At 46.2% G+C, this 15,627-nt stretch overlaps 1 protein-coding gene across 8 annotated transcripts in view; it reads left to right on the forward strand.

Moving 5' to 3' along the window:
- The first annotated feature begins 4,980 nt into the window (after positions 1-4,980).
- KMT2A (lysine methyltransferase 2A) overlaps positions 4,981-15,627 on the forward strand; it is a 99,933-nt gene continuing 89,286 nt past the window's right edge. For 3 of the 8 annotated variants that reach the window (XM_017523423.2, XM_017523425.2, XM_017523424.2), the window contains exons 1-2: positions 4,981-5,449; positions 7,538-7,636. In XM_017523423.2, coding sequence (XP_017378912.1) covers positions 5,018-5,449; positions 7,538-7,636 — 531 coding nt within the window. In that variant the 5' untranslated portion in view covers positions 4,981-5,017. The remainder of the gene's footprint in view (positions 5,450-7,537; positions 7,637-15,627) is intronic. The other 5 variants (XM_017523429.2, XM_017523430.2, XM_017523426.2 and 2 more) reach the window with 3 other exon arrangements.

The following is a 15,627-nucleotide window of genomic DNA, read 5'->3' on the forward strand; positions in this document are numbered from 1 at the left end:
TGTGAGACACTCTCTGTCTGTCTTCCAGGCTGGAGTTCAGTAGGGTGATCTTGGCTCATTGCAACTTCTACCTCCCCGGTTCAAACGATTCTGGTGCCTCAGCCTCCTGAGTAGCTGGGACTACAGGTGTGTGCCATCACGCCAGGCTAATTTTTCTATTTTTGGTAGAGAAGGGGTTTCGCCATGTTGGCCAGGCTGGTCTCAAACTCCTGACCTCAGGTGATTCGCCCGCCTCTGCCTCTCAAAGTGTTGGAATTACATGCATAAGCCACCGCACCTGGCCAAGAGGCACTCTTAAACATTGCTGGTGAGAATATGAATTAGCATAACCTTAACTGGGGACAACTTGGCACTATTAAAATTACAAATGTACGTACCTTTTGACTCAGCAACTGCTCTTCTAGAAATCTATGCTACAGATACATTTGAACATTTGCAAAATGACATATATTAAAGGTTATGCACTGCAGCATTGTTTGAAATACATACAATAGATTGGAAACAAGTGCTCAGCAATAGAGAACTGATTAAATTAAGCTCTATCTATTCCATACAGCCCCAATAAAGAGGAAACTGTCTACTGATAGTAATGATTTCCAAGATATAAGTGAAATAAGCAAGATCCAGGAAATGGGTTTGATATGCTTTTATTTATGCCAAAACTTCTATGTGTGTATGCTTGTATAGGCATTGACTATGTCTGGAAGAATATACAATAGACTCATAACAGTTACCCCTACTAAAGGGTAAGTAACATTACTGGGGTTGGGGAGAGGATGCTTCAGAACAAAAATAGAGTGAGGACTTTTAATTCCTTTACTTTTTTTTTTTTTTTCTGAGACAGAGTCTTGCTCTGTCTCTTAGGCTGGAGTGCAATGGCAGTATCTTGGCTCTCTGCAATCTCCGCCTCCCAGGTTCAGGCAATTCTCCTGCCTCAACCTCCTGAGTAGCTGGGATTACTGGTGCCCACCACCGTGCCTGGTTAATTTTTGTATTTTTAGTAGAGATGGGGTTTCACCATGTTAGCCAGGCTGGTCTTGAACTCCCGACCTCAGGTGATTCATCTGCCTTGGTCTCCCAAAGCGCTGGGGTTACAGCCATGAGCCATCGCACCTGGCCTCCTTTAAATTTTTTTTTTTTTTTTTAAGACAGAGTCTCACTTTGTCGCCCAGGCTGGAGTTCAGTGGCATGATGTCGGCTCACTGCAACCTCCGCCTCCTGGGTTCAAGTGATTCCCCTGCCTCAGCCTCCCAAATAGCTGGGGTTACAGGCATCTGCCACCACATCCAGCTAATTTTTGTATTTTTATTCGAGACAGGGTTATCTCCATGTTGGCTGGGCTGGTCTTGAACTCCTGACCTCAGGCGATCCACCTGCCTTGCCATCCCAAAATGCTGGGATTACAGGTATGATCAGCTTTAAATTTTTAAGGGGAGTTACACTTATTTTTTTGTGTGTCTCATTTTTTTTTTTTTCCTTTTTGTGAAGAACCGGGTCTCCCTATATTGCCCAGGCAGGTCTCGAACTCCTAGGCTCAAGCTATCCTCCTGCCTCTGCCTCCCTAAGAGCTGGGATTACAGGTGTGAGCCACAGCGCCTGGCTGGCCTTAAATTTTTAACCTTATGAGTGTATTAGGTATTCAAGAAAAATATGTTGAATGAAAATTTAAAATAAAAATAAGTAAAGCACATGCAGTTTAAGGTACCTAATATGTAAGGCATGGAATGCCTTTTTAAGATTAGCAGGATGGTTAATGGATATTTGGTGTCAGACCCCAATGAGTTTTAGCACTTCTACTTACTAGTCGTGACTTTAGACATTATTCCTTTTTTTCTTTTTTTAATTAATTTATTTTATTTTGGCCGAGCACTGTGGCTCCAGCCTGTAATCCCAGCACTTTGGGAGGCCGAGGCGGGTGGATCACGAGGTCAAGACCATCCTGGTCAACACGGTGAAACCCCATCTCTACTAAAAAAATACAAAAAATTAGCTGGGCATGGTGGCGCGTGCCTGTAATCCCAGCTAGTCAGGAGGCTAAGCCAGGAGAATTGCCTGAACCCAGGAGGCGGAGGTTGCGGTGAGCCGAGATCGCGCCATTGCACTCCAGCCTGGATAATAAGAGCGAAACTCCGTCCCCCCCATCAAAAAAAGAAAAATTATTTTATTTTATTTTTTTGAGAGTCACTCTGTCACCTGGAGTGCAGTGGCACGATCTCGGCTCACTGCAATCTCCACCTCCTGGGTTCATGCAATTCTCTTGCCTCAGCCTCCCTAGTAGCTGGGACTACAGGTGTGCACCACCATGCTTGGCTAATTTTTGTATTTTCAGTGGAGATGGGGTTTCACCACATTGGTCAGGCTGGTCTCAAACTCCTGGTCTCAAGTGGTCCACCCGCCTCGGCCTCCCAAGTGCTGGGATTACAGGCATGAACCACCACGCTCGGCCGTCGTTATTGTTCTAAGCCTCAGTTTCCCCATTTGTAAAATCAGATTTATCTATAGGATTGGAGAGAATTGAATGCACATGGAGCACTTTGGCTCACAGAAAACGCTCAAAATGTTATTATTAATATTTTTGCCCTAAAATCTCCAACGGTAAACCAAATTCTGATTTGCTCTTCCTCCTTTTGGACTAGTCTGGAGGCAAAGAAACAAACTGTATGATTTCTAAGGAGTTTTTCAGCTCAAAGGCTTGAGTCTGGAGACTCCACACAATCTTCAAAGACATTCTTCCTTCTTTCTGTTGCCACCCAACCTGCAGACCTCCCACCTGTGTTAAAAGAAGTGTGCTTGAAGTGAGGTTACTCAGAACCTAGCCGGTTCATGTTTTCTCAAGAGTGGAAGGCGGGAAGAAATCCTGTTGACACAGTTATATAAAGCCTGTCACTCAGTCCCCTGCCTATTACCTCTGAAGACCGTTATGCATATTAAAGAAGGGGGGGCGGCAAATACAAAAGAAAAATAAGAGAGAGAGAGAGAGAGAGAGAGAGAGAGAGAGAGAACAAATCAGGATGCTTAAGGGAATCCACGTGGTCGCCAATCTGTAACTGATCAGAGCAGCTACACTGAAGCAAAAACCCCAGCGCCCAACGCTAAATATATTGCAATGGAGAAACCGTCCATAATGGGGTGTCTCTGTCCTTAGCAGAGCTTCGGGGCTTCCGTTTAAGAACCCCCCCCCCCGCTACTCCCACCCCTTCAGCATCTAGTAAACCACGCGCTGTAACAACGGAATCTTGTTCTGTGTGTGTGTTGTGCGAGTGTGCCCTTTGCAAACCATCTGGGCCCCATCCTGCGCGGTTGGAACGAAGATCGATTCGGGACGAGTTGGGGGAGTTGGGGTTTGCCTGTGTCGCCTCCCTTTCACTGTTCCTCTCCAGTCCCCATCCCATCGCCCGCCCTGCACAAATGTTTCGCCAGTGGAGGGACGTAGGTTTTCAGCACCAGGAGGCTGTGGACCTCTGGAGGCGTGCAGTGCACCCTCCGGAGGCCCTGAGCTGAGTGCAACCTGCTCACCACGACCCTCCTCCTCCTTCCCAAATTCGCTGCCCCGGGCTGTAATATTACAGGCAGTGCGCTGTACCGGTGCGGGAGTCCAGGAAGGCTGCGTGACCTTCCAGCGAACTCCACCTCGGCTGGGGGGATGGAGGCTGCCCCGGGGCCTGCAGGCTGTGTATCGATCCCCCCAGCCTCAGCCAACGCAAGTTCTACCGGCGCAAACCCCTCCCTACCCTCTCGGCTTTCCCAGCCTCGCAGGCTTCTAACGCTTGGCTCGAGGCGCCCTCCCCTCTTTCCCGCAATAAAGTAAACCCGGTGGATATTCATTCCCCTCCCTAACTCGCCTCCTTCTCTCCCCCTCCCCCTTCAGCTTACTAACCCCGCGCACAGAGCTCGCCGCCGGCGGGCCCCTTCCACCCAGTGTATCATAATGCCCAACGCTCTCCTCCTCCCCCTCTCTTAATCAGAAACGTGCTCGCGAGCCCCCCTCCCTCTGCGTGCATACATTAGGGTCTGCTTTGCATGCAGCGGCAGGCAGAGACCGGAGGAAGAAGGGGCGGGGGCGCTTTTGCCCGCCTCTTCCCTCTCAGGCCCCGTTAGCCACCCAGCTTCAGCTTCGTTGTAACACCGCGTCGTTAGCGGAGCACGCCGTGGTCTCAGTGCCCGAGCTGGAGACACAACCCAACTCCCTGCAGAAGGGCACGAAAGCCAGACGAGTACACAGTAGAGCGAGGAGGTGGCAGGAGAACTGCCACTCGGCGTGTGCATTTTGGAGAGAGCTCCAGCATGAAAATGGGAGGGGCTCCTTTTTTATTTTTTAAAGTGCGTTCATTGAGGGCCTTTCTGTTTTGCATATAGTAAACTGGGCAGCGCTTCTGTTTTGCATGTAGTACAATAAGGACTCTTTTATTCTGGAAGCGTTCAATTCGGGCTAACCCATCTTGTATCCGTGCCCCGGGGCGGAGGAGAAGGCTCACTCCTCCCCGACCCAGCCGCCGCGTTATACTGGAAGCTGCTCTCCCGGGCGGTTCGATTCCCAGCGCGTCCCGGGAACGTGTGTAACCGGCCTCTCGGCGCTCAAGGCTGCAGGCGGCCCGGCTCCCTCCGCCTCCATCCTCCGCATAGTCCTCGCCCCCTCCCCCTCTCTCCGGAACCCGCGCTCTGCTCCGGGCTCCCGGGCTTCCTTCCCCCCTCCTTTTCCCAAGCAATCCCTCTCCCGGAGGGCGGGGCATGCAGTTATCCAGGTTGCGGGGCGGGCAGGCGGGCAGGAGGCGGCGGCCCCGGCCTCAGGATGGAGTTGCAGCGCCCAGGCGTCAGAGGCGGAGGCCTGAGGCCGCTATACAGATTGCGGGGCCGGCGGGCGCCGCCCGGAGCTCTGCATAGCGGCAGGCAGGGAGCAGGCGGCCGGGCGGCGCCGAGCTGGTTAGGCAGGTTCCCGGGCCCCGTGCCCCCCCCTCCGCCTCCCCGCCCCCCTGTGTTGTCGCCTCTCCCTCTCGCTGCTTCACTTCACGGGGCGAACATGGCGCACAGCTGTCGGTGGCGCTTCCCCGCCCGACCCGGGACCACCGGGGGCGGCGGCGGCGGGGGGCGCCGGGGCCTAGGGGGCGCCCCGCGGCAACGCGTCCCGGCCCTGCTGCTTCCCCCCGGGCCCCAGGTCGGCGGTGGCGGCCCCGGGGCGCCCCCCTCCCCCCCGGCTGTGGCGGCCGCGGCGGCGGCGGCGGGAAGCAGCGGGGCTGGGGTTCCAGGGGGAGCGGCCGCCGCCTCAGCAGCCTCCTCGTCGTCCGCCTCGTCTTCGTCTTCGTCATCGTCCTCAGCCTCTTCAGGGCCGGCCCTGCTCCGGGTGGGCCCGGGCTTCGACGCGGCGCTGCAGGTCTCGGCCGCCATCGGCACCAACCTGCGCCGGTTCCGGGCCGTGTTTGGGGAGAGCGGCGGGGGAGGCGGCAGCGGAGAGGTAAGGGGGCGAGGAACCCCCAGGTCCGGGGTCTCGACCCTCTGCGGAGCCCCTCCCCTCCCCCATCCGGGATTGAGGAGCATCCCAATATCTGGGACCATCTCGGGGTCCCCGACCCGGGGAGAATGGCTCTCCCATCTTGGGACCCCCATGCTGGGCTGCAGACCCCCAGGCATCCCCACCCCAGGGTTTGGACCCATCTGGCTGAGGGCGTTTGCCCCTCCGCTCTCCTCCCCCTGACCCTTCCCCAAATCCCTTGGCACAGACCCCCTCGCTGGGGGTTTCCCATTCCGGGACTGAACCCCTCCTCCCTTTCACAGATTACCTCATCCGAGCAAGATTCCTCCCTCCCTCCCTCCTAGAGACCTGATCCCGCCACATCCCCGCCTCCCTCTCTGGGCAGATGTGTTACTCCTAGGGCAGTTTTCCTCTCGGGCATCTCTCAGGTGATGGCCTCATCCAGGGCCACGTTCTCCTAGCCCTTGGGGATCGATGTCCCTTCCAGCACCTTGCTTTCGAAAACCTGATGAACCCTCGCCCCATCCCCGGGCCAGGTCCCTGTGCTGCCAGCCACTCCCCCTTCCTTCATCTCCACCCTCCACCCCCACCCCAAGCAGTCAGATCCTCCCCCATCCCGCCCTACCCCACCGGGGAAAATCTTCTCTCCTCTGCACCTTGCCTGCCCTCGCCTCCTTTCCCTCTGAAGATAACGGTGACTCCTCATACAGCAGTCTCTTCCCCCTCACCCTCGTCTTACAGGGCTACAGTTTCTAGCCTATAGGTAGCCGGGAATTACTCTACCTTCACTCCACCCTTTCCCTCCTTTAGAGTGAAGGATTAGTGGCATCTTGGAGGGGAAAATAGTCCACTGTCCCCTAGGCTTAGAGAAGAGCAGCTTTCCACCACTCCCCCTAGAGAGGAGGCAGGCTTTCCCTCCAGCTCTGGGGAAGGGGGCCCCTGTGAGGGGAGGTGTTTGTGGGGGGACTGGGGCAGCATCCTCCCAGGGGAAGCAGCTGCTCTCCTACCCCACCCACTGCGCCTGAGAGCACGCAGTCTCCAACCCGAGCTCCCTCCCGCCCTTCTCTTCTCGTCATTTCATTATTGATCCACCTTTTCCTAGGCCAATCCTGGGGCTTGGAAGGGGCGGGGGAAGCCAGGTTGGGGTGAGGAGAGTAGATAAGGGACAGTTATACTTCAGTGTGGTGGCGGTGGTTGCTTTGGGATGGGAGAGGAGGATAATGAAGCAAAGTTATTCCTTAGAAGGAGGACTTGGGGCTCTCTCTTGGGTTTCTTAAAAGGGGACCCAAGGTGGAGGAAGGGTTAGAGCTTTGCCCCTTCCCCATTAGTACCGGGGCAAGAATGGAGTTGCTTCTATAAGCATTATTCAGCCCCCTTCAGCAATAAGGAAAGTTGCTCAGGGAAGGGAAGTTGAGTTCAGATTCAGCCAGTGGCGTTGCGCATTTGTTTTCCATTGGATGTAGAAGGGGGGAGTTTGAATTGTAGAGGGGAGAGAATGGCATGGGGGATGCTAGGAGGAGGAAGAGCAGCTGCTAGGGGCTGAAGCGAAGGGGGGTAGGGGGTTGCTGCTCTGGAGTGCTCTTGATTGAAACAGAAAGGGAAAGATAACAACCAGCCGTTTCCTGCGTGCTCTGCCGTTGGTGCACACAAAATATCCTGGGCAAACCCCTTGTCCCCTATTGTGCCCCGTACCCCTTTAGATTTACGGAAAGATCCTGGGAAGAAGGGGAGGGAGGAGATCCCAAGGACCCCGGCCCCTCCTTTCAAGGAGCTGGCATTTTTTAGTTGTTAGTCTTCCTGCCTCCTTTTTTTTAATCGTTTCTAAGGCAGCCTGATCAGGAGACTGACAACAACCCGCCTTCTGACAGAGCAAGGAGGACATGATGGGGGCGTGTTCCTTGCTATGTAGCTAGCTGCAGCGTCCCCTTTCCCTGCCTCTCTCTGCTCTATCTCCACCTCCTTTTCCCAGCCTTCAGAAGGCAGCTGCAGTCAGCAGGGTTGTTTGAGACTATTTATTGGTTGCTGTAGATTATTATTTTTTTTTGAAAGGCCAATTCTGTATTTTTTAAGCTAACAACACAGATCCCATGTAGTTGGAGAACCAAAGGCCTCATACATGACAAAAAGACTGAACCGTTCAGGTTACTTGCATGGAGTTGGTGCTTAAATGTGAGTTGATTTTGCTTTTTTAAAAGATACGGCAGCAAAAAAAAAAAAAAAAAAAAAAACAATTGACATTTCATTTACCTGCTTATTTTCAAAATTGAGACTTGCCTGGTTACATGTAGCATTTTAGCCCCGTGTATATTTGAGTTTAATAAGAAAGTCTCTATTAGGAGAAGTTAGTCCATTTTAAGGGGATCCTAAGAAGCATTTTCTTCTTGTTCAGTATGCTTATTTATTTTGTATTGAAGGACCAAGCATTCACTTTTCAAATGTTACTACATATTCAAAAGCAAAGTTTTATGCTGACAGCTTCCAATCATAGCTTTTCAAGAGACTGGTTAGAAAGAGAGCCACCTGGATTCAGGGACCTAATGTTTGGGCACCAGAATATTTTATCTGTTGGTCTTTGACAATCATTTTCAAAGTTTTAATCAGGGGCTGCTCGTTTTCTTATCTATTGGCATTATGAAATAATTGTAAGCTTGTGTTTTATTTTGCTTAACACTAGTATATAGTGTAAAGCCTGTCAAGGAATTGCAGTTATTCAAATAGGATCATATTTATAAGGGGTTTTTGTCTTTAAAACTTTTTCCTGAACAGTAGTTGCTGCTTCATTATGAGAAGAGTGGTTGACTCCTTACCTTAAACTTGAGTGTTTTTTCTGAATTGGACTTGAATGAGCTGTGTTCCATGGGTAAGCTTTTTATGTGGTGTTTGAGGCAATCTAATATGGGTTGATGGTATGCATTGAGTAGCGGTAAACCTCTGACCTGGTAGTTTTCAGTGTAGAAGCCAAGCATTTTTGTTTTTTTTAAACACAGTCTTACTAATCAATGATAAAGTTCCAAAACGGAAGTTTAGGACTTACCCTGGGCTGACATAGAATTCTAAAGATTGCTTCTCAGAACTCACTCATAGCTCTGTATCAAGTCTTGTCTTATCATGAAGAAATGGTTACATGGTCCAGAATGATTCTGCCTCTTTAAACTCTGGTTTGCCTTCAGTGGATAATGACTAAAACTTGCTCATAACAAAACCTATGTTAATTAATACTTCTAAAACTAGGTAACAGAACTTCCAGATCACTTTGCTGTTTGACCTCCCTTAGCCATAGGAGGCTTATCCTTTACTGCTGTTGGTTCCTACCCTCCTTTGTATTGAATATCTGTATGACAATGGGGAAGCAGAATTGAGGTTTTCTTTTATTGAGCACTGTAAGAGATCATAGAGGTCCATTTTTTGCCTTTCTTCTCCCCCCCCCTGTAGTTTCGGTATCCCATTTTTCTGAGGATTGTCTCAGGTAATGTTCATACCACTGCACTTTGCTATCTAAATAAACATAGTTAAGCACCCTTTCTGTTGACTAGAAGTTAGACTGTTGTAATAATAAACCCCAGAAACAGTGTATTTATCAGCAACTAGTGTTTATTAATGTCATAATCCAGTTACCTTCCCTACTACTTCACAATATATTGAAAGCAAAATTTCCATCCCGATCATAATGTAGCAAACTGATTAGATATAAATTGTAACTGAGTTACAGCATTGGTGTGTATGTGTTTTCACTTGAAATTGCAGCTTAGTTCATGTGGACTCAGGCAGGCTTTGGGGTCAGACTTGAAAAGGTAGTAGGAGTGTCTGTGATTTTTTTTTTTTTTTTAATGTTTACTGGGCATATATGTACCAAGAGTGGGAGTTGCTCCTTCATTACCTTCACAGCTAATCCTAAGACTGGCAGAAGGTAAACGAAGGAGGGAACACAAGTAGAGTGGAGTGCATGAAGCCTCAGATTAGAAATCGGTGAGTGTGAGCTCTCATCTCCGTTACTACACAGTTACGAGACCTTGGGCAATTCACTCTTAACCTTAAATTTCTGATCTGTAAAATGAAAAGGTTGGACTAAATAGCTCATGAATCTGTTCTGCGTCAGTATTGATTCCTTTCTATTGTATTAAATTTTTGGTCAGATTAGAATTTCTTATTCTGAGTTTATTTCAAGAGTCAGAGTCAAGTGAGACAATTTGGTAGTTTTTGTTTTCTTTTGAGTCGGGGTCTCACTGTATTGCCCAGGTGTGTCCTGAACTCCTGGGCTCACACGATCCTCCTGTCTCAGCCTCCTGAGTAGCTGGGATTCTGTTTGGTAATTTTTAATATCAGATTATACATTTACCCATACAACTGGCATTATTAGGAGGAGAAATTTCAACTTGGAAAGTTTTCATTGTGTGGAAAAAATATAAGGACTTTGGTGAAGTTGACCAGTTTCATTTATAAGAAAAATGAGGGTGAAGTTTTTATACATAGTGCTGAGAACCTGCAGAATCCCAGGCATTATCCGGTGTTTAGAAGCCCTCTTGTTTGGCTAAATCTGTTTTCATTGTTGTGAATTCTAGACCATCCAAAAGAGAAGTTATTTTCAGTCTAGGTGTTACATTCCTTTAGATGTATGAACTTTTGAATGAAAAGAAAAATCCAATACATCAATGTATTTATAAATCTGAAGTGATAGTACCTACTTCATAGGATGTAGTTATTAATATGTTCTGAAATGGTTTGTACTCAGCATTAGAAATTCAGTCTTTAGAACTGTTCTTCCTCTGTGACTGAAAACCAGATGACATGTCCCCATCTTTCCCTTCCATTTAATTGTCTTAAGGCACATGCTCCTGGAGGAAATCATTCACACAATAGTGATCTATCTTCTTACTGGAAGTTGAGAGAAAGTACTCCCATCTTGACTTAATTCTCATCTCGTTGCTCACCTTGGAGCTGTTCTTCCGTAGAGTAGCTGTGCAGACTCTATACCAATTGCCTCCCTTACCCTGTGGCTAGAGGGGGTGGCAACAGTGCTTTGCTTGCTCAGAGGCATAACAGACTGCAGTGCCTCTCTCTTTTGGAAACTCGCAGTGTTTTAATTGTAGGTCTCCTAATTAAGATCTCTTTGTGCCTGCCCACATTCCACTAGTGTTGGCACAGAACTTCAGCTTCCTTCTAGCACTTAACTGAAGGCCTTCAATCGGGCCTTTTGTGAATATCTTGTCTCTTGCCATTCTTCCTCTGCCAAGGTGGAGAGCCCAGTAGCATAGACCTTTGAGAAGGGGGAAGCTTTGTGACTGTCACTACTTTGGGAAGAATTTATTCGAGGATTGCTGGGATGGGACCTTTCTTTGTTTGCATATGTTATTTTCAGGGATTAAGAAAGGTTAAATTACTAATGAGTCTGGCATGACATACCTACATTTTAATCAGATTCTTAACCCTGTAGGCACTAGTAGGAAAGAGGATGCCACAGAGTTCACTCTTACAAAGTATTTGCTTGGATGTTTTCTGGACTGGTTTATGAAGCCTGATGAGTAAAATATTGTCATGGAGTAAATCTCAGACTTGTGATTTTCAGGACCCGGAGGTTGCTGAAGACAAGACAAGACAATCAAATGAAATTATTGATTGCTCCTAAATTGTATCAACTTTGAGACACAGACTGAATTAAAGTTAGCTTTGAGATCTGAATTAACCTTTGATTAGAAAGACTTTAGGAGGTTCTGGAACTTGTTGAGTTAATTAAGAATACCCTTGTAGGCTCCAATATTTCTTGAGAAGTTCAGGAATTGTCTAGGCTTCTAGAGTATTTTCAGACTAAGAGAAAATAGTTTTTCTGGAAAAAGTAGTTTGACTTTAGTTTCCAGGACCTTAGTATTCAAAATACAGCATGTCCTTTACTGCATCTGTATGTGGCATGCTAGAGAAAATGCTGTCTTTTATTAAGAAAAAGGAATCTTAACTCCTTCACCTGGACCCAGATGGCTTCATTGATCACATCAGTATGAGGTTACGCAGACAAAGGGCTATTTTTGTTGTTGTTATTGTCATTTCATTGGTTGTTGAAGAAGGCCTGAAAGAAGGAAGTACAGGATATTTTATGGCATGCATTAAATAAAGCTGGAGGCCTGCACTCTTATACCTGAGTGGGTGGTTTTATGGCCTAATTCTCTAATTGCTGGCATTTATGACAGTGTGGATGCTGCTGGCCCTGTGGCTGAGGTAGATTGTGCTGGGAATAGGGAGAAAAAAGGGGTCCCTTTGTTAGCCTTTTCATTTTCCCCGTCAATAAAGTCTCTGAGAAAGCCCTTAGGAAATACACAGACACTTGGACTGAGGGAATGACTTCCCATAAAATGGTTCTTTATGTTTTTAAAATGATGAGCTGCTTTTCTTGACCTATCCAAAGAAATCCATACCACCACTGTTAAATATTTCAATGAGTTTTTTACCTTGTCAGGTTACACAGCAGGGGAAGCCAACTACAGCAGACTGTAGTTGCTGTCAAACGTTTGCTTATAAAGACTTAAGACATTTGAAAGAAGAATTTTGTTATGTGATTTGTAATTGTTGTGGATGATACAAATCCCCTTGAAGGATTAGTCCAAAACTTCCATTGGCCAAGCTTGGTTTAACTTTTAGATGTTGAATTGAATGTATTGCCCTAAAGAGTTTTAGTTTTAAGTAAACAACAAAGATGAGTTAGTTGGCAGTTTTCTGTGCAGTGTATGAAAATTCCCCTTCCTTGAAATGAATAGTTGTTTTTCTATTTGACAAATAGACTGAAGGGATTTCCCCAGATAACTTACCTTTAATTATTGCTACAGCAGTACCCTGTGAGGTACCAGTGGGTAGCATCTGTCCAGTGGCATTTATTTCAGGAGCTGGAGCTTCTTCCATACATAGTATTTTATCCATTTTCTTGCATTTCTGGTTTTGTGTTTTGTTGGAATGTTTGGGTGTAGATGTTTTGATGCCTTTCCATAACAAAAGCTATGAATCTTTCCAACATTCATACTGTTTTAGAGAGATCCACTTTTATTATCTATGCTTTGCTGAAGCATCATTGTTTCATTCTCATTATATAGCATCAATGTAATGGTAGCTTTCTGTCTTGAATTAGGAGAGTGATATTGTGAGGAGTGTTTTGGGAGAAAAGTTTTTTCTTTAGGCTCTCCTTTATACTATCTAGTTCTAAAAACTAGGGAGAAGTTAATTGTTACCCTACACCTAGAGAAATACATATTTACACATGCCCATATTCAACTTCTGTCCATCTGTGAGAATTGGCCACCACTTTTTAGATCAAACACAAACATTGTCCCTAGATTATTGCCTTTAATTATAAGCAGTAAAACCTTGTGAATAACATCTCTTTAAGCTTAGCTAATGAGGAAATCCTTTTGTAATCTCTTTGGCTAGGATTTTTTATTTGTGCATATATAAATACCTTTACAGAAGAAAGGGAGAATCTTATAATCTAATCTGTAGAGGTATGAGATAGTATAGCACAGTAATTAAGAGTTGTTAAGACCATGGGCTCTGGATTTAAACTGCCTGAATTCAAATCTAAGCTCAGCCATTTATAACCTGAATGGCTTTGGGAAAATTGTTTTTTGTGTGTTGTTGTTGGTTGTTTTTTTTTTTTTTGAGACAGGGTCTTGCTGTGTTGCCTAGGCTAGAGTGTAATGGCACAAACATTTCATTTCAACCTCAACCTCTAGGGCTCAAGCAGTCCTGTTGTCTCAGCCACCTAAGTAGCTGGGATACAGGTGTGCGTCACCACATGCGGCTAATTGTTTTATTTGTTGTAGAGATGTGGTCTCACCATGTTGCGCAGGTTGGTCTTGAACTCCTGGCCTCAAGTGATCCCCCTACCTCAGCCTCTCAAAGTGTTGGGATTACAAATGTGAGGCACTGCACCCAACCAGAAAAGTTTTTGAGCCTCTCAATGCCTCAGTTTCTTCATTTGTAAGTCAGTCTTCATAACCTTATTATGAGGCTTAAGTGAGATCATGCATGTAAGCACTTAGCACTTTACCTGGCACACAGGAAGCCCTAATTATTAGAACCAAGAGATTGAAAGGAGAGCAGGGTTCTAATCCCTTTTTTTCCATCAAAATAACTGGTTTTTATTACAATGAGTTATACCTGTGTATGTATGCATACATACACCTATTTGAATGCTGTAATCTTAGAATGTTCTTGATAATTGGTCTGAGTGTCAAGTTCTTCCAAAAATAGTTGGAACCAAGTTGAAGGCCAGCTACCCATCTTGGTAACAACATTGGTGTCCAACTAAAACATGTTACAGATAAGGCAAAAAAGAAAGGAGAGAACAAGATCGTAAATAGACAGGTAAGATACCAAGGAACACAGTGCCTCCATGAGTTACTAATTATCAGGCCAACACAGCTATAATGGGGTTGCTATCTATTGTCTCTATAACTAGTGTTCCTAATCTTTTTATGAGTAGAGCACTTGGTAGTTCCTTACAACAATTCTGAGGTTTAAGAATAACTAGTAAAGAGTAGTGTGTTTAAGGAGGAAAAGTACAGTTTTGGGCCAGGAGTGGTGGCTGACGCCTGTAATCCCAGCACTTCGGGAGACCAAGGCTGGCAGATTGCCTGAGGTCAGGAGTTCGAGACCAGCCTGGCTAACATGGTGAAACTCTGTCTCTACTAAAAACACAAAAATTAGCTGTGCATGGTGGCCGACACCTATAGTCCCAGCTATAGGGACTATAGAAGGCTGAGGCAGGAGAATCACTTGAACCCTGGAGGTGGAGGTTGCAGCGCGCCAAGATTACACCACTACACTCCAGCCTAGGCGATAGAACAAGACTCCGTCTCCAAAAAAAAAAAAAAGAAAGAAAGAAAGAAAAGTACAGTTTTGTTGTATATCTCTTTAAAAAAAGATCTGCAGGCTTGGCAGGTTGGCTCATGCCTGTAATTCCAACGCTTTAGAAGGTCGAGGCAGGCAGATCACTTGAGGTCAGGAGTTCCAGACCAGCCTGGCCAACATGATGAAACCCAATCTCTACTTAAAATACAAAAATTAGTTAGGTGTGGTGGCATGCACCTGCAATCCCAACTACTTGGGAGGCTGAGACATGAGAATCGCTTGAACCTGGGAGGCAGAGATTGCAGTAAGCCGAGATCGTACCACTGTACTCTAGCCTGGGAGACAGAGTGAGACTCCGTCTCAAAGAAAAGAAAAGAAAAGATTTGCTAACATACTCAATATACCGTCAGAAACCATCAGTACACTTCAGAAACTGAGGCACAGACAAGTAATTTTCTGTAAGTCATACGGCTAGTTAGTGGCAGAGCTAGAATTTAAATCTGAACCTACATCTGTTTGAAACTTGAATCTTGCTCTCTGCACTGTGCTATCTTTAAGTCCTTTCTCTTCCCACTCCCATCCAATCAATTTCTGAGTCTTGTTCATTATATTATTGTAGTGTTTCTTTCATCTGTCTCTGCTGTTCTATTCCTGCTGTCCTAGTTTAAATTTCTATTACTTTTGCATAGTTTATTGTGGTAATCGTCTCATCAGTCTTACTGTCTATCTTTTCACCCTACACAGTGATAACACAATATAATGGTTTTCTTAAATACAGATCTGATTATGTCACTTTATTCCTAAAGTCCTTTGGCTTCACACTGAAGATGAAATAAAATTTAAGATTCTCAGCCCTGCATGATCTTCCTGGCCTATGTTTCTACATTTTGAACCATGTCTCCTGAATGTACATTGTTACTGCTTCAACCACATTGGACTACTGAACTATTAGGTGTTCTCCACAGTCTTTCTTTATCTGCCTTTGTACCTTTGGTAAAGCCTCTCCTTTGCCTTAAAGTCTTTCCCATTTTGACCTGTCTTGGGCTTATTCATCTCCCATGGTTCAACTCAGATGCCCAGATCCTGACTCTTCCATGAAGTTTTCACAGATTGTACTGCTAGTTGAAACTCAACTTCTTTCCTGTTTTTTGTACTTTGTACGTTACCCTTAAAGAACTTAACCCAGTATACCTTATGTTGTGATACTTTTGAAATGTGTCCATCTTTGTCCCATTAGATAGTGACTCCCTTAAGACATGGGCCATTTCTGTCCCATTAGATAGTGACTTCCTTAAGACATGGGCTTTTCTTTTTTTTTTTTTTTTTGAGAC

Source organism: Cebus imitator, unplaced genomic scaffold, assembly GCF_001604975.1.
Source record: "Cebus imitator isolate Cc_AM_T3 unplaced genomic scaffold, Cebus_imitator-1.0 Scaffold28, whole genome shotgun sequence".
Taxonomy (NCBI): Eukaryota; Metazoa; Chordata; class Mammalia; order Primates; family Cebidae; genus Cebus; species Cebus imitator.